This window comes from Apaloderma vittatum, unplaced genomic scaffold (genome assembly GCF_000703405.1).
Source record: "Apaloderma vittatum isolate BGI_N311 unplaced genomic scaffold, ASM70340v1 scaffold23351, whole genome shotgun sequence".
NCBI lineage: Eukaryota > Metazoa > Chordata > Aves > Trogoniformes > Trogonidae > Apaloderma > Apaloderma vittatum.
Window position 1 is genome coordinate 16,348 of NW_009698863.1, and position 25,586 is coordinate 41,933.

The 25,586-nt window shown below is 37.5% G+C and overlaps 1 protein-coding gene across 1 annotated transcript in view; it reads left to right on the top strand.

Moving 5' to 3' along the window:
* Positions 1–374: 374 nt before the first annotated feature.
* The window catches only part of NFATC3 (nuclear factor of activated T-cells, cytoplasmic, calcineurin-dependent 3), a gene marked incomplete at its 5' end in the record, with an annotated part of 49,152 nt that continues 23,940 nt past the window's right edge, over positions 375–25,586 (top strand). Inside the window, 3 exons of the mRNA XM_009878186.1 lie at positions 375–1,506; positions 11,311–11,473; positions 24,782–24,981. Of these exons, the coding sequence (XP_009876488.1) occupies positions 375–1,506; positions 11,311–11,473; positions 24,782–24,981 (1,495 nt within the window). The remainder of the gene's footprint in view (positions 1,507–11,310; positions 11,474–24,781; positions 24,982–25,586) is intronic.

Below are 25,586 nucleotides of genomic sequence, written 5' to 3' on the forward strand. Positions count from 1 at the left end.
GAATGGAATGTAGTTATGAAAGATGGAATTTGAATTGAGTGTTCCAGCTTACATATTTTCAAGATTTTAAGCCCATTGTCTCTGTGTATTATATCTTCTGTCTTCAGCCACTGAAGATGTGTGTAAACTGTGAAATCCATTTGAAAACAAGATTTATGACAGAAAAGTACGCTGTAGTCATGTTTAGCTGTAAATATGTCTGGGGAAAATTTAAAATTAAGAACTAGTTTTATTTTGTGTGACTAGAGTAATGGGAAATGTGTAGAATGTTGAAAACCGGCCATACCTAGGAAACAAAGGATTTTGTTTATGGAATTTTTCATGTATTGCATTCTGACTGCTCTTTTGTCTTTTTTACTTTTTTTAACCTTCAGATCTTGAGTCAGATGACTGTGCGTCTATATACATCTTTAATGTAGACCAACCATCATCCTCTGTAAATCAGCCAATTTGTATTCCTCGCCATGGATTGCAGTCTCACTCCTCTCCTCTGTCACCACCTACAAGACTTCAGGGTCATAAGAACTACGAAGGAACTTGTGAGGTACCAGAATCCAAATACAGTCCACTAGGTGGACCCAAGCCCTTTGAGTGCCCTAGTATTCAAATTACATCTATTTCGCCTAACTGTCACCAAGGCATCGAAGCCAATGAAGATGAATTGCACACAAATGGCACAGAAAATGAGTATCTGGAAAGGCCTTCACGGGACCATCTCTACCTTCCTCTTGAGCCGTCGTATAGGGAATCATCCCTTAGTCCAAGCCCTGCCAGTAGCATTTCGTCCAGAAGTTGGTTTTCAGATGCTTCCTCTTGTGAATCCATTTCCCATGTCTATGATGATGTAGACTCGGAGCTAAATGAAGCAGCTGCCCGATTTACCCTTGGCTCTCCTTTGGCATCTCCTGGTGGTTCTCCGAGAGGTCCCAGTGATGAATCTTGGCAGCAGCCATATGGATTTGGGCATGCTTTGTCACCTAGACAGTCTCCCTGTCATTCTCCTAGAACTAGTATTACAGATGAAAATTGGCTAAGCCCTCGACCAACATCAAGGCCCTCATCAAGACCTACATCGCCCTGTGGGAAGCGACGACACTCCAGTGCTGAGATTTGCTATGCTGGTTCTCTCTCTCCTCACCATTCTCCAACTCCATCACCTGGCCATTCTCCCAGAGGAAGCATAACAGAAGACACGTGGCTAAACACTTCGATCCATAATGTACAAGGCCTTAATTCTGGCCTTTCACCATTTCAGTGTTGTACAGAGACTGATATTCCTCTAAAAACAAGAAAGACCTCAGAAGATCAGACTGCCACTTTATCTGGAAAAATAGATATCTGTCCTGAAGAACAGGGTAACTTATCGTCATCCCTTGAAACTGCAGTAGATGAATGCTCTGGATCTCAGCACACCTTGAAAAAAGATTTGCCTGGAGACCAATTTCTTTCGGTTCCTTCGCACTTTACTTGGAACAAACCAAAGCCTGGTCATACTCCTATATTTCGGTAAGTGATTAGATAGTCCATCCCCTCCTGGTTTTCCCCTGCTGTGTGTCTTAAATAGACCTATTAATGTGCTTCTATTTCAGTGATGCATTGAGACTTCTTGCAGGCAGGTAGATGGTACAATTAGGAAAAAACAAGTTGAGACACCAAATAATTGTGGTTTTGCTTTTTTAAAAATACAGTAGATGCATTGTAGCATAGGATTAGTTTTATTTGAGTAAAGTTTATTTGCATACATGCTCAGAGCCCAGCTGAATCAAATGTATGCAGATTTTGTGCATCCTTTGCAGTTCCTCTTATCTGAGCAGTTAACTTTTTAATATAGCAAGAGAAACCTGACTTGCATGATTTTTATAAAACTGAGACCACAAAAGAGGTGGAGACTTTATTTGCTTTTGTTTGTACTTGCTTCTTTGGGCTGACAGAATTCTAGAAATAGAATAGAGATAAAAATTTGCATGTCGTACTGAAAATTGTCCAGAAAGAACTGATTTCTGGACTGTACTTCCAAGTGTATTTTCAAAGGTTTTTTTTCCTAGCAGGATGATTTGTGGAGTCTCGGAAGAAGGAAGTAGTTGGTTGGGGGAAAAAAATCACCCTCCTTCTCATTTTGTTACTTTTTATATAGCAGTTCTGTGATCTTTCCAACTATATGGCTTCTGGAATCACTTTGCCAGTACAATGCAGTGGGCGGAGTAGAACTGACAGCAGCATTGCTGCTGGATGCACACATATTGTGATTACTCAGCTCAAGTTATTCATTTGATTCCTGAACCTTTTTCTTGCTCCACTTGATTTTAAAAATAAAGAGTATGGAGGTATCAGGAGGAAGAAGCTGTGAAAATTTTTTGTGTGGACATTTTGTAACAAAGGCAAATTAATATCTGTAAAGAACATTTATCTATATAAACGCCATATTATAGGTTTAAATGCCAATCTTTCCATGCTAGTCTGTACTGATTTTAAAACAGCTTTGGTTAAAACAGTATCATTCCATCCACAGGCAATGCTTAAGATTTGCTTTTCAAGGATGTAGTGGATGAAGCAATTCCTCTTACTTAGAGTGCAGGAGTGGGGAGAATAGAGTAGAATTCTCCACATACATGCTTTATTCTGAAAAGGGCAAAGCTTAAGTCCTAAAAGGGAATGACAAAATATAACGTTCATCCCATTGCAGTTATCTTTGCAAAGCACTTTTCACACTCTATATTTTTAATTTTAGAAAGAATGGCTTAGAAAATATTCATGGTTTTAATATTTTCCTTCCTTCTAGCTCCAATTCCCCCTAAGTAAGTGAAGCAAAATAAAGAAACGTTTCTGACCAAGCTTCAGAGATGCCCTGTAGGAAGCTTTTTGTAACTGGCTCTCAGTGTTTTAAATTCTTAGCAGAAAACTAGAATAAACTATTGCCCAGTAAGCCAAGCTTACTGAAGAGGTATTCTTTTCAGGGACCTCCTTCAAAAGCACCATTTGTCAAAAAGGGGATGCTGGCTTTCAGGGCAACATATGAGTTTTAATATAATTCCCCTTTCTAGTGACTTTTTCCAAATTCAGTTATCACTCTTGCATCATTTTAGCATTTTGATGTAGTACTTCCTGGCGACTTGTCAGATGAACAAGCCTGTTGCAAAAATGTTTTGGAATACTTATTCTCCTTCTCTGTTGGGTACATGAGTATTCTCAGGGGCGATCATCTTGTGGAATATAGAAGTGCTCCGCCATCCTTTAAAGATGACTATAGCTGACCCTTTCCATGCATATTTCAGGCAGAGAACTAGTGGAGAAAATTCAGCTGTCATTTTTACTATTGAGTACCTAAGAAGGTAGTTACAAACACAAATGGGTGAAGTATAAACTAATACTTTCAGGGTACAGTGTAACATCCTTAAAACTAATGGCAAATAAGTGAATCATAGCTTTAAAAGCTTCATGAAGGGAACTTCTAAGGAGTACTATCAAATAGTCATCGATGTTCACCTGAATTCTAACAGTGAACTTTCAATTCTACTGCTGAATGTATCCCTATGTGTTGATAGATCTGTGTCATACAGAAGGGTCTTGTTTATTAATACATATCTTCTATTAATTTTAAAACTAAGTATTGTATAAATTCTTTAATAGTTGTCAACTAGCTTAGACTTAATATCTAAATATATTTAAACAATGTTTATTCAGCCATTTTGCCATTTTTTGCCTGATTGTATAACCCCAAATTTTAATTTCTCCTCAGAAAGTTATTAACTTTAGTGAGTAGAAGTGTGGGGAGATTGGTTTTTTATTTGGCTTTTTTTCCTTAACATCCATCCATGTAACTGTTCACGAATGTGAAGTTTAACAGTAAAGATGCAAAGCTTCTAGCTGGAAAATTCTGGTTTACTAGATCTGAAACTACTGTGTTGACAGATACATTAACTGTCTTGAAGTTTGGTCGTTTTTATTAAATTCTGTTGCAATCTGCTCATCTATTAATAAAAGGTATTCAGTCTGTTTCTAGAATCTTTTTGTTCTAACACAACAATAATTATTTTTTCTTAATTGTGTACTTTGGAATTGTATTATATTCATGTAGGATATTCACCAGTCCTAACTTGGCTTTTTTTCTTAGCTCACAGGCTAACATAGTTGAGTGCTACTGACAGGTAAAGCACAGGAGCATACAGACATGTGGCAAGATGGGGCATGGATCTTTTGTGGGATGACCAAAATAGTTACGAAAATAGATACTCGGTTCCAAAAACAGATACTCAGTTAAACCTGCTTCCTACCAGTTTTACTATTTTCGTGAAGTAAAAATACCTTTTAAAATATCAGAATTCTATTTAGAAGCCAGCACCGTGGAACTTTCTAAATCAAAAATGGGCAAACAGGCAGAAGACAGTAAGTCCTTATTGTCTACACCTATTCACAAGTAAACTAAATAAAATGATTAAGCTGCATACATTTGGTGCCAAAAATGTAGTCTGACTATTGAATTAGTGGAAATGGCCACATTAGCAGCTGTATCCTCAGTGCAATGTTGAATTACTTAGCAGCTGTAGCTTGTTTCACAGATGCTGTGAGAGTATGCATCTTCAGTATGTTGAAACATTTCATTCTGTCATATAATACTTTATAATTCCAATGCTTAAAAAGTAGGGCAGCTAAGCTGACTCTTATTTTTTATGAATACAGATGAAATTCAGAAAGACCCACTGTTTCTTAAATAGTTTGTGACAGTGACCAAAAGTGAGCACTTCAGTTGCCGTAGAGTTTGTACCTTTATTACGTACTTTATGTCACAATTAGTATATTACTGTATATCTTACAGCATGTATTACAATTACCAAGCTTTTAAAATATGTTGGCTGTATTGTCAGGTACAGTGTAGTGCATGACGTGAACTGGAGCATTGGTTCCAAGCATATGAGGTGACTGACCAGTGTGTGCACTCAGCTGCCATAAACCCACTCGTGGGAGCAGCTGGGGATAACTTGCCTCACATGTGACATGGTGTGAAATGTGCAGATAGCACATTCTTCTCTGAATGCTAGCTAAAGCTATGTAAAACTGTAATCTAGTTTATCAATCACGTCATGATCATGTTTTCCTTCTTTCATCTATATTCAGTTTAAGTGTGCAACACTTAAAAAGTTTTTAAAAGTGCAACATGCTTTTGAGCATTTAGTCATATTTCAGATGCCATCCAAACAGTTTTGTTAGGTGACAGCTTGTTATTTGGTCACAGAAACCCATAATATGCCAGTGTGTTGCATATGAAAAATGTATTTTTATGATGTGTCCTGACTCATGTTTCTGCTCCTTGACAAAGATTAGTCTAGACAAGTGACAATGGACAGAACCAGAGCAATTCCTTTCACATAGGTAAAGTGAGCTAGATAGTGTCTTCTGTATCTAGGAATAGCAAAGGTATCTGTTAATGATGTCATTAACCAAGTACCTTGGCAGATGAGCACTCTGGATGGCAGATTGAATCAAACATTTTACAGAATATTCAGCAATGAAGTTATTTGATTATATTAGTTATTACATTATTAGTCTTATTACTGTTATTTAAGTTACCTCTTTCTGCCACCCACAGCCTCCCTCTAGGATGATGGATAAGAAATGGCTTTACCTGTTTCTCTCCTGTTTTCCTCCCCTTGGAAAATCCCTTTTTTTTTGAGGGATCTAAGTGTAGTGATAGTAGATCTGACATCTCCCCACTTGCTTATTGCCCCAATATTTCATGAAGATGCTGAATTTATTACTTTCTCATAGATCTACTATTAGAGCCTGAGTTAACTCACAGAAAAGAAAATAATTTTTTTCACTAAATACTGAGCAATTAGTGTAGTACCTTTTGTAACTTTGGAAGTCTGGGGAGAAGAGAGTAACAGAATTTTTATGTTCTTTTTTTAAATGTAACTATTGGGACTTTGGTCTTAAAGAAGAATAAGTTCTTCACTGTGAGTGGACTATATGCAGACTTAGTGTACTAAGTACTTGTCATCTTATTTTGATAAATAGAAATAACACCAGCTATGCCTCGTTAGCAAAACTTTAAAGTGAAAATATTTGCAAATCGCTGACTTTGAAGATAAGGACCCACTTAAATGAGACAAGCAAGAGAACTTTGAACCTCTTTGATTTTTAATAAGCTAGGCTATTGCTGTAACGTTTACAAACGATTAATGAATTCAGATAAATTCAGGTAGTGTTTGATACTGGACCTTTGTGCTGTACATGTGATCTGCCTGTCTACTTTGTTCTGAAATGATAGAATACAGATTTTACTTGGCAGCATACTGTATCAGTACTCTGAAAGCATAGCTAACTGTGGATCTGCTAGTAGGAGAACAGAGATATTTTAAATGTAAACAGTATTTTAAAAGTCTACTGATAAGCTGCTGTGGCAACTGGAGTGGCCCCCAAATTGTCAACTCTGAAATTATTCCACCAGTGAAAATGTTACTTTGTTCTAGATACTGAAGATCAACCACAGCTGTATTTTGGCTCTGTGAACGTTCTTGGAAAGAACTGTAGTACTGGATCATAGTTATGACTTTATATTCATGGGAGTTTATTGTATTGCAACATGGACTTGTCACAGGATACGCTGTTGGTTAATCTGCAAAAACATGGAAGGAGGAAAATATGTGGAATATCCATTGTGTGGTCAGTGAGTTTTTTCCCTTTTGATATGTTGTGAGGAGCTATAAGTGGAAAATGTTATTTTTGCTGCAACTAAGAAATAATCAGTCTAGAAGATCTGTGAATCTTAACCACTGAAGAAAATACAACTTTTTCACAAGCATCTTGAGATCCCATTGGGTATCTTTGGGAGGTTTTTACTAGAATTAGTGACTATGAAGAGGCAGAAACATGCTCATACAGAGTGGCTAAAATGACTTCTTAGGTTTAGAAGGTTTTCAAAGACAGATCAGTTCCACCTGTGTTCAAACAACTTCAAACAAGGAATCCAGGAGAGCATGTGAGCTAACGGCACATGCGTTTCAGCTGAGTTACCTGGGTTAGCAGCCTGTCTGCACAGAGCCCTAGCTCTTTGTCCAAAGAATTACCCAGGAAGACTGCTACACGTGGAAGGTAACCTTTTTAAGTTTTTAACTGGATTATTTTTAATGGCTTTTGTAGGCTTTGTTCTTCCTTCCAACCCACAGGTACTGGTGTGGGGTCCCAGTCAAAAGCAAACAAGCAATCTTGTTTCTGGGGCTTGTTTCTTCCTGTACAGGAGAGGCATAGTCAGTCCGTGAGCTGGGCCCTGACTTCTACAGGTCCAAATATTAATACTAAATGCTAATATTGATTACTGTGTGTCCATATGGACACATTTAGCTGTCCTTATGCTGAATATTAGAAGTTTTCTCATCAGTTTGTGCAGCTTAAATTGGTTCTGCTTTAGAGATAATGGTTGCAGAAAAAGAAGGTATCAAGTTAATACTGATAAAATTATCACTGGAGTGATAACTTTAAATGCAGTGGCTGCTGCTAAGGATGCTACTGAAAGGTTCCTTCTTCTGAGTTTCCTTTAATAGCTGCTGTTCTCTGAAGCCTTTAATCTTGATGTGATAGGAGCATGAGCTTTTGGAGGCTTGCATTAATCGGATCGTAAAACTGTTGGTATTACTGGAGGAACATTTGTAGGTTTACAGATTGGTGCTGTTTCAACAACACGCTAAGACTTGATTTAATGAAAGTTTTAGAATGACTGTCACTCATTATTTCTCTTTCCTGACAGGTGATTTGATGTTTTGTAGTAGGTTACTGTGTTGTCAGTAAGGTTTTTACTGTTAGAGAAACTTCTGTAAAAGCTGTTGTAATAGTAATTTGGTGATGAATCAGGTAAAATTTTGTGGAAGTGTCTAAAAAGGTGTTTCTCCCCCATCAAGTCTGAAAAATGAGGGGCCTTATATAGCAAAGATTCTTATTTCTTTGAATCTTTTGATCTGAAATGACTTGGGAAAAACCTCACAGTAGCTGATGTAGATTCTGGGTTCTGAATGCTATCGATAATGCAGATGCTGTCATGCTGTGTGTAAGCTGGGTGAGACAGAAATCTTTTTGTAACATCAGATTTTTTATCATTTCTGAAGCAACTGAGCTTTTTAAACATGTGCTGGGTATTTTAAGAGTGATGCAGCACTACATTTTGCACTTTTATAAGTTCTGAACTATCAGACATCACTGCAGTTCAGTGCAGTGATAAAATAACCATGGTGTGTTAAAAGTTTAGCTTTCTTTCCGCTGCTCCTCACCTAAGAGTGTAGACTGAACATTTTCCTGAGAACAGATCCTTAAATGTGGTAAAGCCAGCAGTTTCAGTCTTACTTTCCCATGTCCAGCATCTGCTACAAAAATAGCATAGCTTCATATTGAGAACTGTTCAAAATGTAAGCAAACTTGTTACTTCTTACTGCTCAAATGCTGAGGTGTTTCTTCTCATTTGATAATGATTTCTACATAGTATAAAAAATACCCAGAATTTGGTCGACTATATTTGATATTTTTTTAATTTATTTAGTGAGCTTGTGTGTTCATGTGACTTTCAGCAGGTGACAGCGCTAGCTAGGAAGTTCCCACTCTGCTTCTTTTCCACTGGTTCTGTTTAAAAAAACTGTATAGACAACTGGGGCTCTAGAAAATGAATAGAATTCAAAAATTCACCTTTCAGAATTATAAATCCAGGTCAATTTGTATCTCTGCAACATTTCTCTCAAAAAAGGTGAAAGGCTGATGTGGAAGCAGAAATTCATTGAACTGATGTGCTCACAAGGCAGAAAGGTGCATGACGGTGTACTGTAAAATTTTTTTAAGATTTCATTGCTGCTGAGAAGTTGAGGGTGACAGAGACTACAAGAAAAATGTTCCGAGAGAAAAAACAGTGTGGCTGTCTGACATCAAACTCCAGAGAGAAGCAACTGTAGCTCTCTAGCCTGCTACACCTAGAAAACATTGATATGACGCAGCACAGCCTCAAAGGCTATGTCATTTATTTGGGGAACTGTGTTTTGAAAACTTTCCGGTTTTTTGGTGTTTTAGGCATCTGCGCATGCGCTGTGTACTTGCTTGCTCTCTCATGCTGATATTCTGTTTGTTTCCAAAGAATGACAAAATCTTGAGACTTGGTTATTTTCCTGTCTCCATGTTTGTTCTAGTATTCCAAATATTTTTTCAGGAGATAATGGGACTCCGATACAGCTTGTGCCACGTTTTTATTAGTCAACTGCAGAAGGAGTAAACCTCTCTGAAAGACTGTATGGAGAGTGGTCACAAGCCACAAATACTTTTATCTTAACTAAGTTTATTATTACATTTCCAGTAATACCTGCCAGTAATTGGCATATAGTCTATGGTGTGCGTGTTATATGAAGTGCTCGTAGGGCCATATCTGTTTGTTGTATATGCCAGGTATTTTGACCTAGAATTTCTGGTTATATTGAGGGGTTAAAAGGTTTTCAAAAATACTAAAGAAAAATTTCTCACATGCTACACTTCTCTTTAAACTCTTTTTAGTACCTTCTAATCCTGACATTTTCTTTCCTTTTTCAGACTGAAGACTTGAGTCCTCTTCTCCTTCAGTAGCTATAAAAGTGAATGGCAAGGTCTAGTTGATAGCCAATAGTAGCATTTAGGCAGTACGACTTGGCCTGTGGTAAGTATCTGGAAGGACTGGGCTTGTACTGCATTGCTGTCAGTTCACCTCTTTTATTGCTGACACCACCACTCCTCTCCTACCCGGTAACTACTATTGCTGGGGAAGGACCAGTCATCAGACCTCCGTACTGGGGGAATAAATCTTTGCTGTACACTGAATGCTTATGGAGGTGATTTATTGCTCACATTTCTTCCTCTCAGTATGAAGAAAGGGAAATACTCCTGTTCCTCTTGTTGCTCTCAGAAAGGTGCTTCAGGAGATAAGGCTTACACCATTAGCTCTCTCCTGAAGTGCGCAGTAGAAGTACCTCATGAAGTAGCAGGTCAACAGGCTTGTAAGTTATTCTCCTGTAGGAGGAGCCCAGCAAGTGGTGCCATTTTTTTCTCCCTCTCTTTCATGCTTAGTCACAGTGATTTTTGTAATAAAAGTTAGATGTATGGTGCTGCAGGCTGAGCCCAAGTCCGTCCAGATACTTGCTAAAGATAGAGCTTTCTTTTTCTTTTTATTCAGTCCAAACTTTATCATCTTTCTCAACTGTGGATATGTTTGATAGGTCTTACCTAAACTCTCCAGAAGGTATAATTTATCTTTCTTGGACCTGTGGCTATTCATGTTTGTGGAAATTTGCATGGCTTTAGATTGGTAGTGGGGTTTTTCCTGACTTTCTATAAAGTGGAAAGAAATTGGATTGAGCTTTCTCAGATGACAAGAAAAACCAGTATTTGTTCATTTCTTAACAACTGAATTTGTTTTCCCTGTTGCTCAGGGTAAGGTAGTTACAAAGCTATTTTAATAGAAGCTTATTTTTTATTGTAAATGTTCTTGTTTGGTACACAATGCTATAAATGTTGACAAATTAATTTGCTCTACCAGGTGATTATTGACTTGAGTCTGACTGTTCATCTTATTAGAATCATAAGTCTATAAATCTGTGCAGGTAAAGGGTAGGTATGAAAGCACTGATGATATCATGCAGCTTATTTCCCCTTGAGGTTCTTGTATTATTGTATTTTGTTCTCCTTCTTCCCTGGAATGATTTTGCTACTGTGAATAAGGGTATATGTAATCTGTGGATGGGATAAGCATGTACTTTAGGTGTTTGTTGCAGTAAGACTTTATGCTTAGGACTAGTAGCTTGAAAATTTTGTTTTGTCATATAGTGTTTATTTTAATGATGTTAACAAACTGCAATGCTTAGCAGTCTTAGGAAGACGAAATCGACAAGCTGGAAGGTAATAATGCAGAGAGTTAGAACTTTATGACTTAGAGACTAAATTTATACTGTTCCCTCTAAAAAACATTTGAATTTGCTTGATGATACACTTGAGGATAAAAAATTAAGGTGAAGATGTTATTGAACAGCATTGTTAATGTGGGGCAGAGGGGGTCATACAGCCAGTAGCTTTCTTTCAGTTGTGCTTTAGAAGGAAGAAATTCCACTCAGTCCCAAAAGAAATATTTGATTGAAGATTTTAATGCACCAGCAAAAATTTGGATTTTTCAAGTAACAATTTTCAGCTAGTAGCTATTCTGATTTGGTTGTCATTTGTAAGGAAAGTGACATCATTGTCTGCATTTTACAGTGAAGTTACTTTGTTCTGGGGCCAAATGACACAGTTTATTTAACCATAGCGTGCTCGTCTTGATTGCAGCACATCTTCATTGCCACCTCTTGATTGGCCTTTACCAAGTCATTATGGGCAGTGTGAACTGAAAATAGAAGTCCAGCCTAAAACTCATCACAGAGCTCACTATGAAACGGAAGGAAGCAGAGGAGCAGTAAAAGCATCTACTGGAGGACACCCTGTAGTGAAGGTAGGAAGTCTGGCTTTCTTGAACACAAGATAATTTTTAACTACAATTATTGGTATTTACAGCGCTGTGAATTGTTACCTCATGTGAAGCTTACAGTCCTTCCTGGGTAAGATTTTCTCTCTTAAATGTAACTTATCCAATACAAAAGTTTGGTTTAAATGTTTAAAAATTTATGGTTTGCTACAGTTACAGTGCATGTCACAATTTTATGCTCTATGCATCTTTATGCTTGTGAATGGATTCAGAGTGCAGTAGTGTAACATGAACTTTAAGGAGGAAGGAGTGTGCGGGGGACAGGTAAGACAAGTCACAATAATAGATTAGTCAGAGCTGTAGTGAAATATAACATAGCTTTGAATCAAAAATCAAGTTTCTTTTTGTGTTGAGACAGGTTCTGAATACTAGAAATGCCTCTTGTTCATGTATTTATTAGGTTACTTCTGTGAAATGGTACCCATAAATTCTGTTAATTTTCATTTATATGTTTAGAGTGAACTACATGTGACTCTTCTTCAGCATGAACTAAAGGTTATTACTCACAGCAATGGTAGCTATCTCCTTAAAAAGTAAGGTATCACCTGGTTTGATTAGATTTGGACTGGTTATCTGAATAGGCAAGTAAGACTTTTTTTTTGGTTTTGCCTTTTCTTTTCTTCTTTTTTGACATAACTTCCATTGTCTTAACAGAATCATGCAAGTTTTATCAAAACTGTTGTAAGAGACAATCAGTTTTAAGAAAATGCAGTATTACAGGCAACAGTGCTCATCTGGCTAACAGAGGGCGGTGACTGTTTTGGTAACTGCTACCTGCCATTAACTCTTGCTTTGGCTGGCTTCTTTAGCTAATGCTAAATTGGTTAAATATGTTGCAAACACCATCCAGTTATTGTTGAGCTCAGAATTAGATGTAAGGTCCCAGTAAATTCGGCCCGGCTTTCATAAGAAAGTATTGCCATTGTATTCTCTTTGAAGGGGAAGATGTCTGGGTTTGGTGTTGTGGGTGTAACTGCAGATGAGCTGTGATGTCCTCCTCTGGGCTTTCGGAGTTCAGGTGTGTACACAGATATTTTACTCTATGCTGGGAAGAGTTCTGGGTTAGTTAGGGGTAGTCACTGACGTCTTTAATATCTGTGGTGCCAGCTGGCACATGCAGCTTGAAAGGGAACCCACCCTCTCATTCACTGCACATGGGGAAGACTGTGCTGAGGAACTATGCGACTTCTTAAGATGCCTTGATTTATTAGCTTGCCACATCCTTGGGAGAAAGCAATGTCCCCTTACTTATTCACCTCATTCTTCCTTAATGGGCTTTATCTTAATCCCAAGGCAGGGTAAGATAAAATTGAACTGTTCATTTGCAATTTGTATCAGACAACTGTTATAAAATTCTTATTTAAAAAGTAAGGAAAAAAGATAAGGTTACAGCAGGGTTTGTCTTTTCCCCCAAATCCAGGATATTTCCTGTTCTTTTCCAGCAAAGTAGCAGTCAGGGTTTCAGTCCTTAATATTACTACAGCAGTCAAATAGATCAAATACATTTTTACTATATAATCCTATTTTGGTAGTTGGAAGTAACTCATTACTATTTTAGACCACATGCAAAGTGCTCATAGGACTGGCATAATCAGTCCCCATTCTCCTTCTCCTAGTATAATCTTATTGCCTTTTCTTTTTATAGTTTATTCCTCCTCTCTGGCAAGTGAATTCTGCATGCTTTGTAATTACATCAGTTTTGGAACAGCTCTAATGTTGTTATACCTGTATAAATAAAGACATACCAGCAGAATTTAAATGTATTAGACTATCTTCTCCTTTTTCCTTGCCTAAGCAATCTTCGCCCTCGAAGCTCCTCACCTGATGAATTTCCTTTCTGAACCTGACTCCTAATCATGTTCTCTGGGCTGTTTATCAGACCCTCTTTCTTCTCTGATAGTTTATCTTGAATTTTTTTATTCCTTCTTTTTTCCTTTTAAGACTTTGTGTCTTTCCTTTCTCTCTCTCCAAAAAAGGGCTGGTTATGTGCATTCCATCTTCTTTCGTGAATGTCTTTCCTAATCCTTCCATTTCCATTCTTAATCTGAGCTCTTCATCCAACTTTCACGTTCCCTATAAAGTTGCTCAATGTTTTCCTTCTCGTCACAATACGATGACCTAACCAGCTCTGACTTTCTCCTATTGTCAGACCTATTATATTGCTTAACACAGTAGATGCAGGGGCCAAGTGTGTATCAGGGAAGTCCATGCTCCAGACTAGAGCAAATGAGGAATCTGGAAGTCAGCCGGGCACCTATCTTCATGTGGAGCATTGCGGTGCTTTAGGGGGTGCAGAACAAGGAGACACAACTTTCAAATGCCAAGGTGCTGGAATTTAATGCATCACTAATGACTACAAAAGCTTGAGAGGTTTTAGCTGACAAAATAAGTCTCTGCTGAGCTTTTGTGAACTGCATTCAATTACTTATTTATTTATTTCCTGCCCTAGCATTTATGTCTTGCACTAGTATTTGCATTAAGGAACTTGTTTTGCTGGTATTTGTGATTTAACAAATATATACAGGTTTTGGTTTGCTTACAGAACTAGATGCTTCTAAGCTGCAGCACTAGATGCAAGTTAAAAAAAATATATCTATAATCTATGTGACTTAGACCAATAGTTTTAAAAGCTTTGTGTTACATTCTGAAATACCTTGCTATGACGAGAATACGGTTTTAAAAACAAGGATAGTATTTATGTGTCTAACAGTCTCATGTTAAAACACATGGATTGTACTATGCCTCTCTAAATTAAAATGAATACAAATGCAAATCAATATTCTGTTTTGCAATTTGGTCTCTTCCAGCTGGATTAGAAATTAATTGTGCTCGATGGGAGAGAGGAAGTTGTTATGAAACAAAACATCGATTTGTATTAACTTTTTACTCACTGCTGGGAAAAACAATATGTTAAGGGTGAAGTTTGCTGTAAGGTAAATACTAAATGACTGTGAGCAGTTTAAAATTACTTTATTTAAATATAAAAGTGAAATCTTTTCTAGTGCTTCCAGAAGCTTATTATGCAAATCCAGTTTACTTCCATGTGTGTGATCATTGCAGTAAAATACTCGGCATTTTCTTGTGTGAAATAACTCTAAGTTAACCAGTGTCAGAGACAAGAAACGATGTGGGCGTATAGAATATTTGAGCTGAAAGGGACCTGCAATGATCAAATGCAACTGGGATATCTTTGGGTGCCTGAAGGCCTGTGTGCTTTTGCTTCCTACACAATTTGTTTTGCTCTTGAACGTTGTTTTATAGAAAGCTAAGAGTATTTAATTTCTGAACTGTGAAACCTCTATTGTTCTGCGTGTGCGGCTGATCTATTATTTAAAATAAAGATTTCTAAGATAGTACATAGCTTCAAGCCATTAATCTATTAGTGCATGTCATTAATCTATTACTAACACTGTACCATACCTGTTGCTAGGAGACTAAGCTTCTGACAAATTTGGCATCATCTGCTGTGCATACGTTTAATCAGCTTATTTCCAAATGTAAGGAAATGAAACGAGTAGAGCATCGTGCTTTGCTTCGTAAGTTCATTGCTCTTAAGGAAATAAACTTTGTAATGAAATTCTCTTGTTTTCAGCTTTTTTAATGCAAAATGTTTTAAATAGCAGATACTTGTCATTTTAATCTGCTTTCTTGGGAGTCTGTTCCAGCTAATCCATGTAATCTGAAACAATTTCTTTTACACTGGTAGAGAATCCGCAAGATAATGCTGACAGTTTTCCCAGGGAAGGAATAAATAACTTGGCATAAGGGTCAGCAAGCAGAAAGGTAGCATGTTCTACTTCTGTCATCCAAATTGTGTGGAAATTTTGTATTGTGTTGTTGAGAGACATAGAAAGCCTCTGAGCACTGTCTACTTTTACCCTCCTAATTCCATAGGTTAAAGTACTTACTTTACCCTCTTCACCTTATTCTGTGAAGCCTTTTAAACAAATAGCTGCCACATTTCATCTAAATGAATGATCATCAATGCTTAAATTTCCTACCCTTCCCGTAGGTCAAACTGTACAGAATAAAATAATGTTCATGCTTAAAATTTGCTAGAATGAGTTTTGACCGTTTTCTAAAACGGTAGGGTTCTTAATCAGACTTCACTTGAATAATGATTATGATTAAAAGCATATAAGCCTTTTAGAGCAGGTGGACTGTGATAAGGCTCTCTTGGGGATTTTTATTTTTTATTTCATTTTCGCTTTCTGATCTAAATTGACTCTTTTTTTTCCCCAACTTGTTTTGTATACTGTGTTCCTGCTATTCATGTCAACTTCTCCAAGTTTATGGTATTTTAAATTTAATTATGTCTTTTTGAAGAGCTGCAATGGAAGAAAAAGCAAACTAACTGAGATAAAGTAAACTAACTTTTAACTACTTTGAAAATTCAGAAACAGAAATCTCTTCTGAAAAAGCCTGTCAAACTCTGTTAGAGTAGAAGAAACTATAACCTACAAGAGAGGATCTAACCAAGCAATGTCAGAGATAATCCAATAAAAATAAATTAACATAGGATTGTCTAAATGAGTGTATGTTTCCTGGCCTGTAATTCTGAGGCTCTCACCTTTTCCCAGGTGTTCTGTGTGGCCAGTTCATGAATTCTCATGTTCTCTAAGCCAAATAAACAGCAGACTTTTTCTGTTTCATGACTCTTCCCAATCTTCCTGCCTTTCATTTTTGATTTTTGTCTTAAATTCTCCCCTATTTTGTATATCACCAGAAGGCAAACTGTATCACAGCTCTAATTGCCTACTGTTGTTTTGTGACAGCAGCCTACAAATAAACCCAGAAGGCAGAAAGTGGTAAGTCTCAGCCTGTGTGAACCATACAGTGGTCTGTATTGAGAAAAGAAAATTGACCATTGGATGATATTCTAAAAATACCTGGCTTTCAGGAACAGTTTGATGCCTATTTGGGTGGCTTCTGCTCCAGAACCCCCAAAATATATAGTAAAAGCCATATTAATACATCTATTCTGTGTTTGAATACACAGTCTAGAACATGCAATAGTTAATATGAAGAATGTTTAACATGGGACACTGGTTGACACGATTATCTGCTATAATTTATTTACCACAGTGTGGAAAAGTAGTAATTTTTTACCAAAGTAAAACCAATTCATGGTGGGTTTTTTTCCTATGGCTTATGTTAGAATAACCTACTTCTATCCTGGAAATGATTGTCCAAAAGCTGTCCATAGCAAAGTTTAGCACTGGGAGTTGGTATTTCAGCAATAGCACATTTTTTTTGACTGTGTAAAGCAGACTGCAGAAGGGTGATATATTGTGATGGCTTTTTAGATGTGAGTGGCAATTCTGCACTGCGTGAAGTTGTACTGTTAGTCTAACTTTTAGGTATGAGTTGATCAACTTTTTTGAATAGTGTAGAATGGGATGGACTCTGAGCTAAAACATTCTTCAAAATATGCCTGAAATTAGTATTTAAAATGCTTTCAATCCTGTTTGCAAGCAGTGTGTAAAATGTGAGATTTCAGAAACAGAAATCCAAGTTTTTAAACCTTGAAGGATGTTCTGTATGTTGTGTAAACATATGGTATCATGACCAATAGTGCACTGATATTTGCAATATTACTTGTTTGCTTTAGTCCTTTGCAGGACCTGTTTGTCTTTGATGACCTTTAAAATGTTTCTCAAATTGGACTTGTGCCCCTACCTAACAGTTTATTAAAGTTTGTTCCTTTTCTGTCTCAGTATTTTTTTAGAATTGCGAAGGTCTGTACTATTTTAAAGTCTTCAAATCAGTGTACTCGTTAAGTTTATTTAGTAAAAGAGGAAGGAGAATGCTTTTTTGATGCACGTGCTTTTCATTCTCAGTTGATAGAAAGGCACATCAAATCATCAAGTGTAGAAGATAGGACTGCACTTGAGGAAGGGGAAGTAGATGTTGTTTTGGTTTTACATATAATTTTAAAATCAGATATTTAACTTTTTGTAGCATTATAACCTTAGCAGAATCAGAATGAAGTAATTAAAAAATTCCCCTGTGCTGAGCCAGTGGTTGGGATATTGCCTAAGAGATTTGACTGGCATTTTCTTCCATGAATTTCTCCAGTGTCATTGAAACAGTCCATTGAAGATGACAGGTCAGCCACTGCTGCTCTGCAAGGCCACAGAGGATGGCTGTGGTCAGTCTGACTTTCAATAAGTTTCCTGAATTCTTAATTTCTTGCATTTATATATATGGTTTGTTTCAAGCTTTTCAAAATGCAACTGTTGATAAATTACTGTACCACAATAGTGGTAGTCATTGTGTAGTGTTAGTCACACACAGTGGTGTTAGTCATTGTGTGTCTTTTGTTTCAAATTATGTTCATCTTCATGCATTTGGACCTTTGTCATTCCTCGCTCTTATCCCAGAACATTGTTAATAGGTGTAGTGAGCAGCTTGACAGAGTAGCCCTTCAGCTTCTAAACCAGCAGTCTTTACAGTCCTTTAGCAAAGCTACAGCGCACCACTTGGAAGGGAAATTCATGTGGAGAAAAAAGTTTTGGTTCTTCAAACCCATGCACCAGTGCCTCTTTGATACTGCGGTCCAAAAGACTACAGGCTGGTGGCTCACATCTCTGTTGTCTCAGAGGGCAAAACATTTCAACGGCATGTTTTGCTTTTTTTCCTGTAAATGAGATTTTTAAAAAAATAATTATTTTCGATGTTTGGTTAAAAATGGCAATTTCCTAATAAATGCTGGAAAGTTCTGCAGGAAAATTGCTTTAAAATACAATCAAATGGGTTTTGGCACTGTCTGAATGTCAGGGATTTTTCTAACACTTCCCCCCAACTTTTAGTTCCATTTTTTTTCCCTTAGTTTTTAGTCTGAAAGAGTAAGCTTGGGAAACCCTGACAGCACTTCTGGATTCAGTGACACTGTTAAGTATTGGGGGTTTTGTTACTAGACCAAGGGGGGTTTGGTTCACCAAACCAGACTGTTTCAAAGTCTAGCAGTGTTGTCTGATCAGTAGCTGTTTACTGTGAAGTGTATATTTTCTGTTGGATACTTAGTTCAAGTCTTGTTACAGATCTTAAGAAATCACATCTTGTGGATAAATAACATTTACATTGAAATAGAGATTGGTAATACTTGGGCTGCATCGATGAATGGAAAACATCGACAGAACTTTCCTAATTTAAAAAAAGGTGGGGAGGTAAAATTTCTAAATGTGAGATTTTTCTCAATCTCCAATAAGCCTGTTGAGGGTTGCAAGCTTTCCTTTAGCTCAGAGCATGGAATTGCTGACATGTGAGCCAGATACAGCCCCAGTGTACTCTGTGTGTGATCTGGAAAAATTCTAACTTATTTTTTCCAGGTTGATGCCTCTTATTTAATGGGACCTGTTTGTTTTTCTTAGCAAGGAAAATGTTCTCACCACTACCACAAAATTCCAAGTTTTATTGCTGCATTCAGTGATCAAATTAATCAACGTACTCTCTAGTGTTACACATTTTTTAAGGAATTTCCATACGTGCATTAAGAATGTATTTTATTTTACAAAAACATTCACACAACTTCTTGATGATCCAAAAATTTTCTCATTAACTTCCTGACTTTGTAGTTCCCCGGTAAAAATGATAAACTAAGTACTGACACGCATGCATGAGTTTACTGCACGCAGTATAGTAATACGGCTGGAACTGCTTTGGCGTGAAGCCCTCCTGGCTTATCCTGTAGTGACCTTCAGTCTTTAGCCTTCCAGCTTTAGTTTAACTTACGCATGCACTGACCTTTGCTATGGAAACGATATAGAAACACAAAAACAACTTGGCTGAGTTTCCTGGGCAAAGCAGTGGGTGGTGTATCAGTATTCTGTTACAGAGGAGGGTTTCTGGAGGTCAGTAGTGACAGTGTACAATAACTTACTAGTTGTCTGCAGTACATTGTTTGCTACCCCTGGGAAAATGTTGTGTGTTTTTTTTAAAGTAACATTAGTAAAAATTTTTTTTGTAGTGTGCAGCTGCAGGAGTACACATAGTAGAGTAAATGCTGGAAGGTGTATTGAAAACATACCTAGTGCTGAGCCAGTAGTTTTAAGTCACTTTCTCTGAGTGACCCATGACTGAATCTCGGGCAGGCTGCTGTTGTAGCAGGTTATTGTAATGCATCGTCATCGAGGTGATTCTGCAGCATTTACCAGTACGTTGTAAAATGCTTTCTTACTGTAAATAGCTATGATCCATAGAGACACTGTTCTTATTCATATACATTGTGTATTCTTTACTAAGGTGACCTAAAGGTGCAGATACCATGGCTTCATTAGGTATTTGAACAGAACATGGAATCTTTGAAGCTTCTGTTCTTTCAAATTGATCATGTAGGTATTTTCATTGAAGAACAGTTAGCATTTTTTTTTTATACTAACTTAAATGTTGGGGCTGTTCTACATGCAGAATTGTGCAGAAAGCAGATGAGGTAATAAGAAAGTGTCATCCCACTGTCAGTGAAACTAAGAATAATCAATGTTTTTATGAATGAGAACAAGCTGTATTTAATAGGAATGCATTTTGAATTCCAAAATATGTAATTTCTCCTGATTTGGAGTAGCAAATCTCCTTCATTATTCACAAGACAGGTATTGCATCAGTAATGACAATTCAGGCTCCAAATATCATCTTTTGGGGGAGGGATGACACCATTCCTAGGAGACAGAGAGCAGTTCAGATTCTGTGATAATTCAATCTCCAGTGGGGACCAGCTGTGGTGGGCACAGAGTTCTGCTTTGCTTACCTTGTAAAGGTTTTGTGTAGGGAGAGACATCCAAGGCTTTACTGTTACAAGAATTATTCATATAATGGACTTCAGAATAGTTTCACACTCTTCAGCAAACTTTGGAATGCACCTGCAGTTAAATAAGGTAGGAGAATTTTCAGGTGAATTAAGGTAATCCAGCATTATCCTCTGTTCTCAGGAATGAGTCAGTTGTTTGGGTTTTTTTTTAATCAACACGTTTTTGACAGTCTCTCCAGCTGCCTCTGAGTTCTAGCTAGTGCATAAGGCTGTCTCATTAGCATCCTTAGCTGATTAAGTTTAGTGTCTTTTGTGCTGTAAATGCGGCTGTTGGGAACATGAGGACACTGTGCAACTGCTCATTGGTTGCTTAAGACTGTGATATGTTTCATTTTTTTATCTGCACCCGTTACTGTGATCAGGCGCTGAATTTTACACTGTGATGTGGGAGACAGGGTTATCCTTTTCTTCACCACCCCCCTGCCGCCTTACTTGATTGCCACATGTACTTGCTCACATTGGTTATATTTATGGCTTTACATTGTTTTTCTTTTATGCTCTTCTCATTTTAAATCTTGAATAAATGCAATAAACCATCTATAATGCAAAGTATAAATTTACAAAGTCCCTGCTACCTTGCCAGTATGTTAGAATTCTGTGTAAATATGTATATATATATTCCAGTACCTTTAACAGGTCCTTTACAGCAGTTCGTATGAGACAAAGCTGCAGAGCTAAGCATGTGGTTTCACATGGTTGGGGGTGCTGGGGGGTGATTCTGGCTTGTTTATTTTGAGACTGTTTTGACAGTTTTTTGAGGTTGTTTTGACACTAGCATAGCTTGTAAGTATGTATGAAATTTTCAGGGTTTTGTCCTGATGTTATCACTAGACCATTATGAGATGCCTTCTGTGTTGCTCAATATGCACAGGTTTCTTCTAAATTATTATAAATGTGTATTCTGTTGCATTATAATATTTTTCCCTTTCAATTTCCTTGGAGCACTGGAGTTCTTGTTTGTTTTCAATTAATAAATAAACCAGAAGAGAGATGACTAAAGGTGGTACTACTGTGTGGGGTCTTGTAGGGTTTTTTCTGACTTCTTTTGAAGCTGTAATAATATAGTTTCACATTTCTGCTTTGGGATAGCTAATGTACTACACTGATGTGAGACGCTCAACAAGCACACAAGCTTGGATCGCAAGAGCATCATACAGAAAATGCATTTGATAACCTACTAATAGATAACTAGTCTGTTGGTACGGCGGCACTTTTCGTCAGACTTTCTCACCACTTTCACCTCCCACAACACTCTGCAGAAACCAGACTTCCACAGCATATCTGGGTGAGCTTGGAGGGTGAACCTTTGCTCAAAAATAATGGAAGAAAAACTGGTGTTAGGCACAGCTTTGAGCATTCAAATGTGGCATCAATTGCCATAGAATGTCGTAGGCAAAACCACTGCAACTGCTGGCAGGGGCTCGAGTTTGCTCCACCAAATTAAGCTCCCGCTTTGTGCAACCTTCTGTAGAGGGCAGCTTCTCCACTGACTGTAGAAAGACCAGCTTAGTTTTACAAGTATCCCTCCTTCCCCCACCGCCCCTTTCTCTCTCTCTCTCTCTCTCTCTCTCTCTCTCTCTCTCTCCCCCCCTCTCTCTCCTCTGTCACTGGTATATCTGGAACTGTTGTGTGCACATCCATTGTTAAGGAAGGGGAAGATAGCTTTAATTGGAATTTGGCTTTGTCACAGTGACCCCATTTGGAAGTTATTCAAATTTTTGAATAGGCCTGGCTTGTAATTTATGTAGTTCCCGGTATCGGAGTGAAAACATTTTATGAACATCTCATTTAGACTGTATTCCATTGTGTTAAGATTTAATTTTAACTCTGAAAAAAATGGATGATGGAGTTACAGTGTTGAGAACTTGGGACAAGATGGCTGCTGTAAATGCCAAACTAATACATGTCCTTAAGTTTTCTTTAAACTCCTAAAATAATTCAGACTCACAGAAAATGGGAATAGCTCTGTTTGTACCAAGAACTCCAGGAAGAACAAAAAGATTTTACATATTTGACAGAAAAGCCGGCAAATAATAGACATAGATATATATAAATGCAAATAAATGAGATCATGTAAGAAATTAGTTTGAAATAATGTCAGTTACAGGACAGGGCATTGTATTTTCTAAAGCTTACATGACTGTTGGGCAAGATTTCTTGGCTTTTTGTGGCAGATATTTTTTTTTCCTTCATTATAATGAGGGTCTGAAGGGACAAGGATTGTTAAGCCTATGAGATGTGACATCTTTATTTAATGTTAAGTCGGGCTGTTCAGCTTGCCTGTGTATGCGTGAGCCTTCGATGGTAGCTGGAATCAGGTAGGGAGACAGATGAGAATTCAGTGAGTTGAAGGACAGAAATCCATCTGCTTTAGCACAACCAGATGTGCAGTCTGTGTGCAACACAGCACAGACCTAGTCTGCGTTTTACAGGTCAAGTTGAACTCGACTGGCCTCTTAAAGGCATGACGGTGGGGAGATACTGCACGTCTCCCAAGAAGGGTACAAGGAGATTTGGGGACAGCAGAATTCAAAGTTTTTTGTTCACAGGCATGCAAAGCAGCACAGTCTCCTTACTGCAGTAATCGTCTACGAATCTCCCAGCCCAGAAAAGCAATAGAAGCAGTAAATCTGAACTGTTTTCTCTCCATTCACTTAAAACCAAACAAAACAATAGAATGGGCGTGTTCTTGGAGAGCAATTCCATAGTGCTGTGATTGTAACAAATAATGTATTTGACCTATCAAGCTTTTGTGTCAGCTGCTCAAGGTATGTATGTTGTTGCTCCGTAACAGTTATGTGCTGTAGCTTAGCTGTAGATTTTTATCTACAGCATGTCTTGTGAATTATTTTAGATTGTGTGTGCATGCCAGGTAAGAAGAGGTAAAGAACAAGCCCCAGTTTATTTTGGGTCCATTTGAGTAAGCTCGGTTTTATTTCTGTGGTCTAGATTTTGACTGTTCTGCTTCTTGATCACGTTTAACCTCACTGGGAAGAACACTAACTAAAACATGAGCATACTGTTGTATCTTACTGGATTAATTAATGAGCGTTACATCTTGGACAAAAGCATTCAGAGAAGGCTGAAAGCTTTGAGAATAGCTCTTTAAAGGACCAGACTTCTGTCGGAAACTGAATTTCTGTTCTTGATTGTGAAAGCTATAATAAAAGCAGCAGAACTGGTAGGTGCTGTCATAGCTGTAACTCAAACACAGAAAATAGGCCTTAATTTCGTGTGTGATGTACAACTTGCTGCCTGTGGTCCTGGGGCATCACGGCACAAGGCATCGACAGTGGTGCTTCTGACTGCTGGGTGTGGGTGTGTTCTGGGGTTTTGTACTGCTGACTACCAGCGTTAAATTACTCTTCTAAGTAGGTTAAATTGACATGAGTTTGTTTGTTTTTTAAGTGTTATTTCTGTAAAGAGCTTGGATAATACTGTTGTGTGACCAAATAACTCTCCCTAGAGACAAAAATATTGACATGGCAAAACCACATTTAAAGGACTGTCTGTCTGGCCCTCCCTCCAGTTTTGAACATAAGTTGATATCAAAGTGGATGAAATGTAAATTTGCTGCATCACTCTCTAGAAATTACACAACTTACAGACTGCATCAGCCTGCCAGTTGCAGGAAGGTGAAATAAGCTCCATAGATTTATAAGACATTTTGTAGGCTTCATATTTAAAATTGCAGCAGCTAAAAGAAACTTACATGTTAGTGTGGGTTAAATTTGTTTCCTTAATCTTCTGGACAATATGTTACTAATGTACTATCATAAAACTAGCTTTTTCTTTTAGAAGTGCCTGTTTGTTGGGGTTTTTTTCTGATGTTTCAACTTGTGCCTAGAATTCTTACTGTTAACTCAAGCAACAGCTGGTTTTTATGATAATCGAGTGCATTGAGGGGGTTAGTCTTATATTTAAGAAAAGGAAAGGTGCTTGAATTAACATCAAATCTCGGTTTTGAAAACAATTTGTTTGCCAAAAATTAAATTAAATTTTAATTAAATTTTCTTTGTCCTAACATAACACGTTTGCGTTCACAAAATCTCTTAATAAAACTCACTCTTGCATTTCACGGTAGAAAAACTAAATTTGAAAATGTTTGTAATATTTTTAGAAACTAGGTGTAGCTTAGTAAAATTGATCATTTGACTTTGATTAAAAACACTATCAGAAACATATCTATAACTTAGCATAGCTTTGATATAGAAATTCTGTATATAAAATGATTCTTTCTCTTTGAGAGATCCAAAAGTAATAATGATTTTTTGGTATCTTTGTTCTGATAAATGTTGCTGATACTTGTATTGGGCGACAGATACTGTACTGAGTTTTCTGATTTCTGAGGAGGTTGAAGAAATCTGTACTTACAGATGGGTCTTCGATGTTTCAGGCTTTGCTCTAGTGTTTCTAGGTAACACACGCAAATGTCAACTAATATTTTAATACTGTATCTTTTTCATCAGCTCCTGGGCTACAGTGAAAAGCCAGTAAACCTACAAATGTTCATCGGAACCGCGGATGATCGCTACTTAAGACCTCACGCATTCTACCAGGTGCACCGGATCACTGGAAAAACAGTGGCAACCGCTAGTCAGGAGATAATAATTGCCAGCACCAAAGTTTTGGAAATACCACTTCTTCCTGAAAACAACATGTCAGCCAGGTACCTCATAGCTTATATTAGCTCTTTAGTTGCTGTGTGAAAGAAAAATTCCTGTAGAATAGCGTATTTTCCACAACTGTGGCTCACGATTAAGATAGATGCATCTCTTTAAATATGCTACTGTGTAGATGTGCAGAAGTAAGGGAGAAGAGAGCTGGGGAAGCTTGTAAAATTGGCGAGGAGACCGCTGAGTGGTTCTGGGATTATACTTCCCTGTACAACTCATACGTATATGTGACTCCACACTTGTAGAATTGCATGTGGGCTACTGGCTGGTAGAGTTTTTTTGTTTGATTTTACAAAGACATCAGACTTTTTTCATAAAAGCGTGGTCTAGTTCTTTGTTTCTTGTTTGAATGTGGTGATTTATGTCCTTGTATTGTAGTAGGCCTTTTCCATATTTTGATGATTTTTTTATTTTTAGCAGTTGCATTATTCTGACATTTCAGGTCCTAGCAGACAGAATGTGCTAAATAACAGTTTAAAGGTTGGCTATGGCAACAATTAGACTGCTCTGTTGTAGCTGGAAGGTCAGTGAAGAGAGTAAAGCACAATTATTTATTTATGAAGTACATTTATTTCTTATGTCGCTTGCTGAAGTCAGC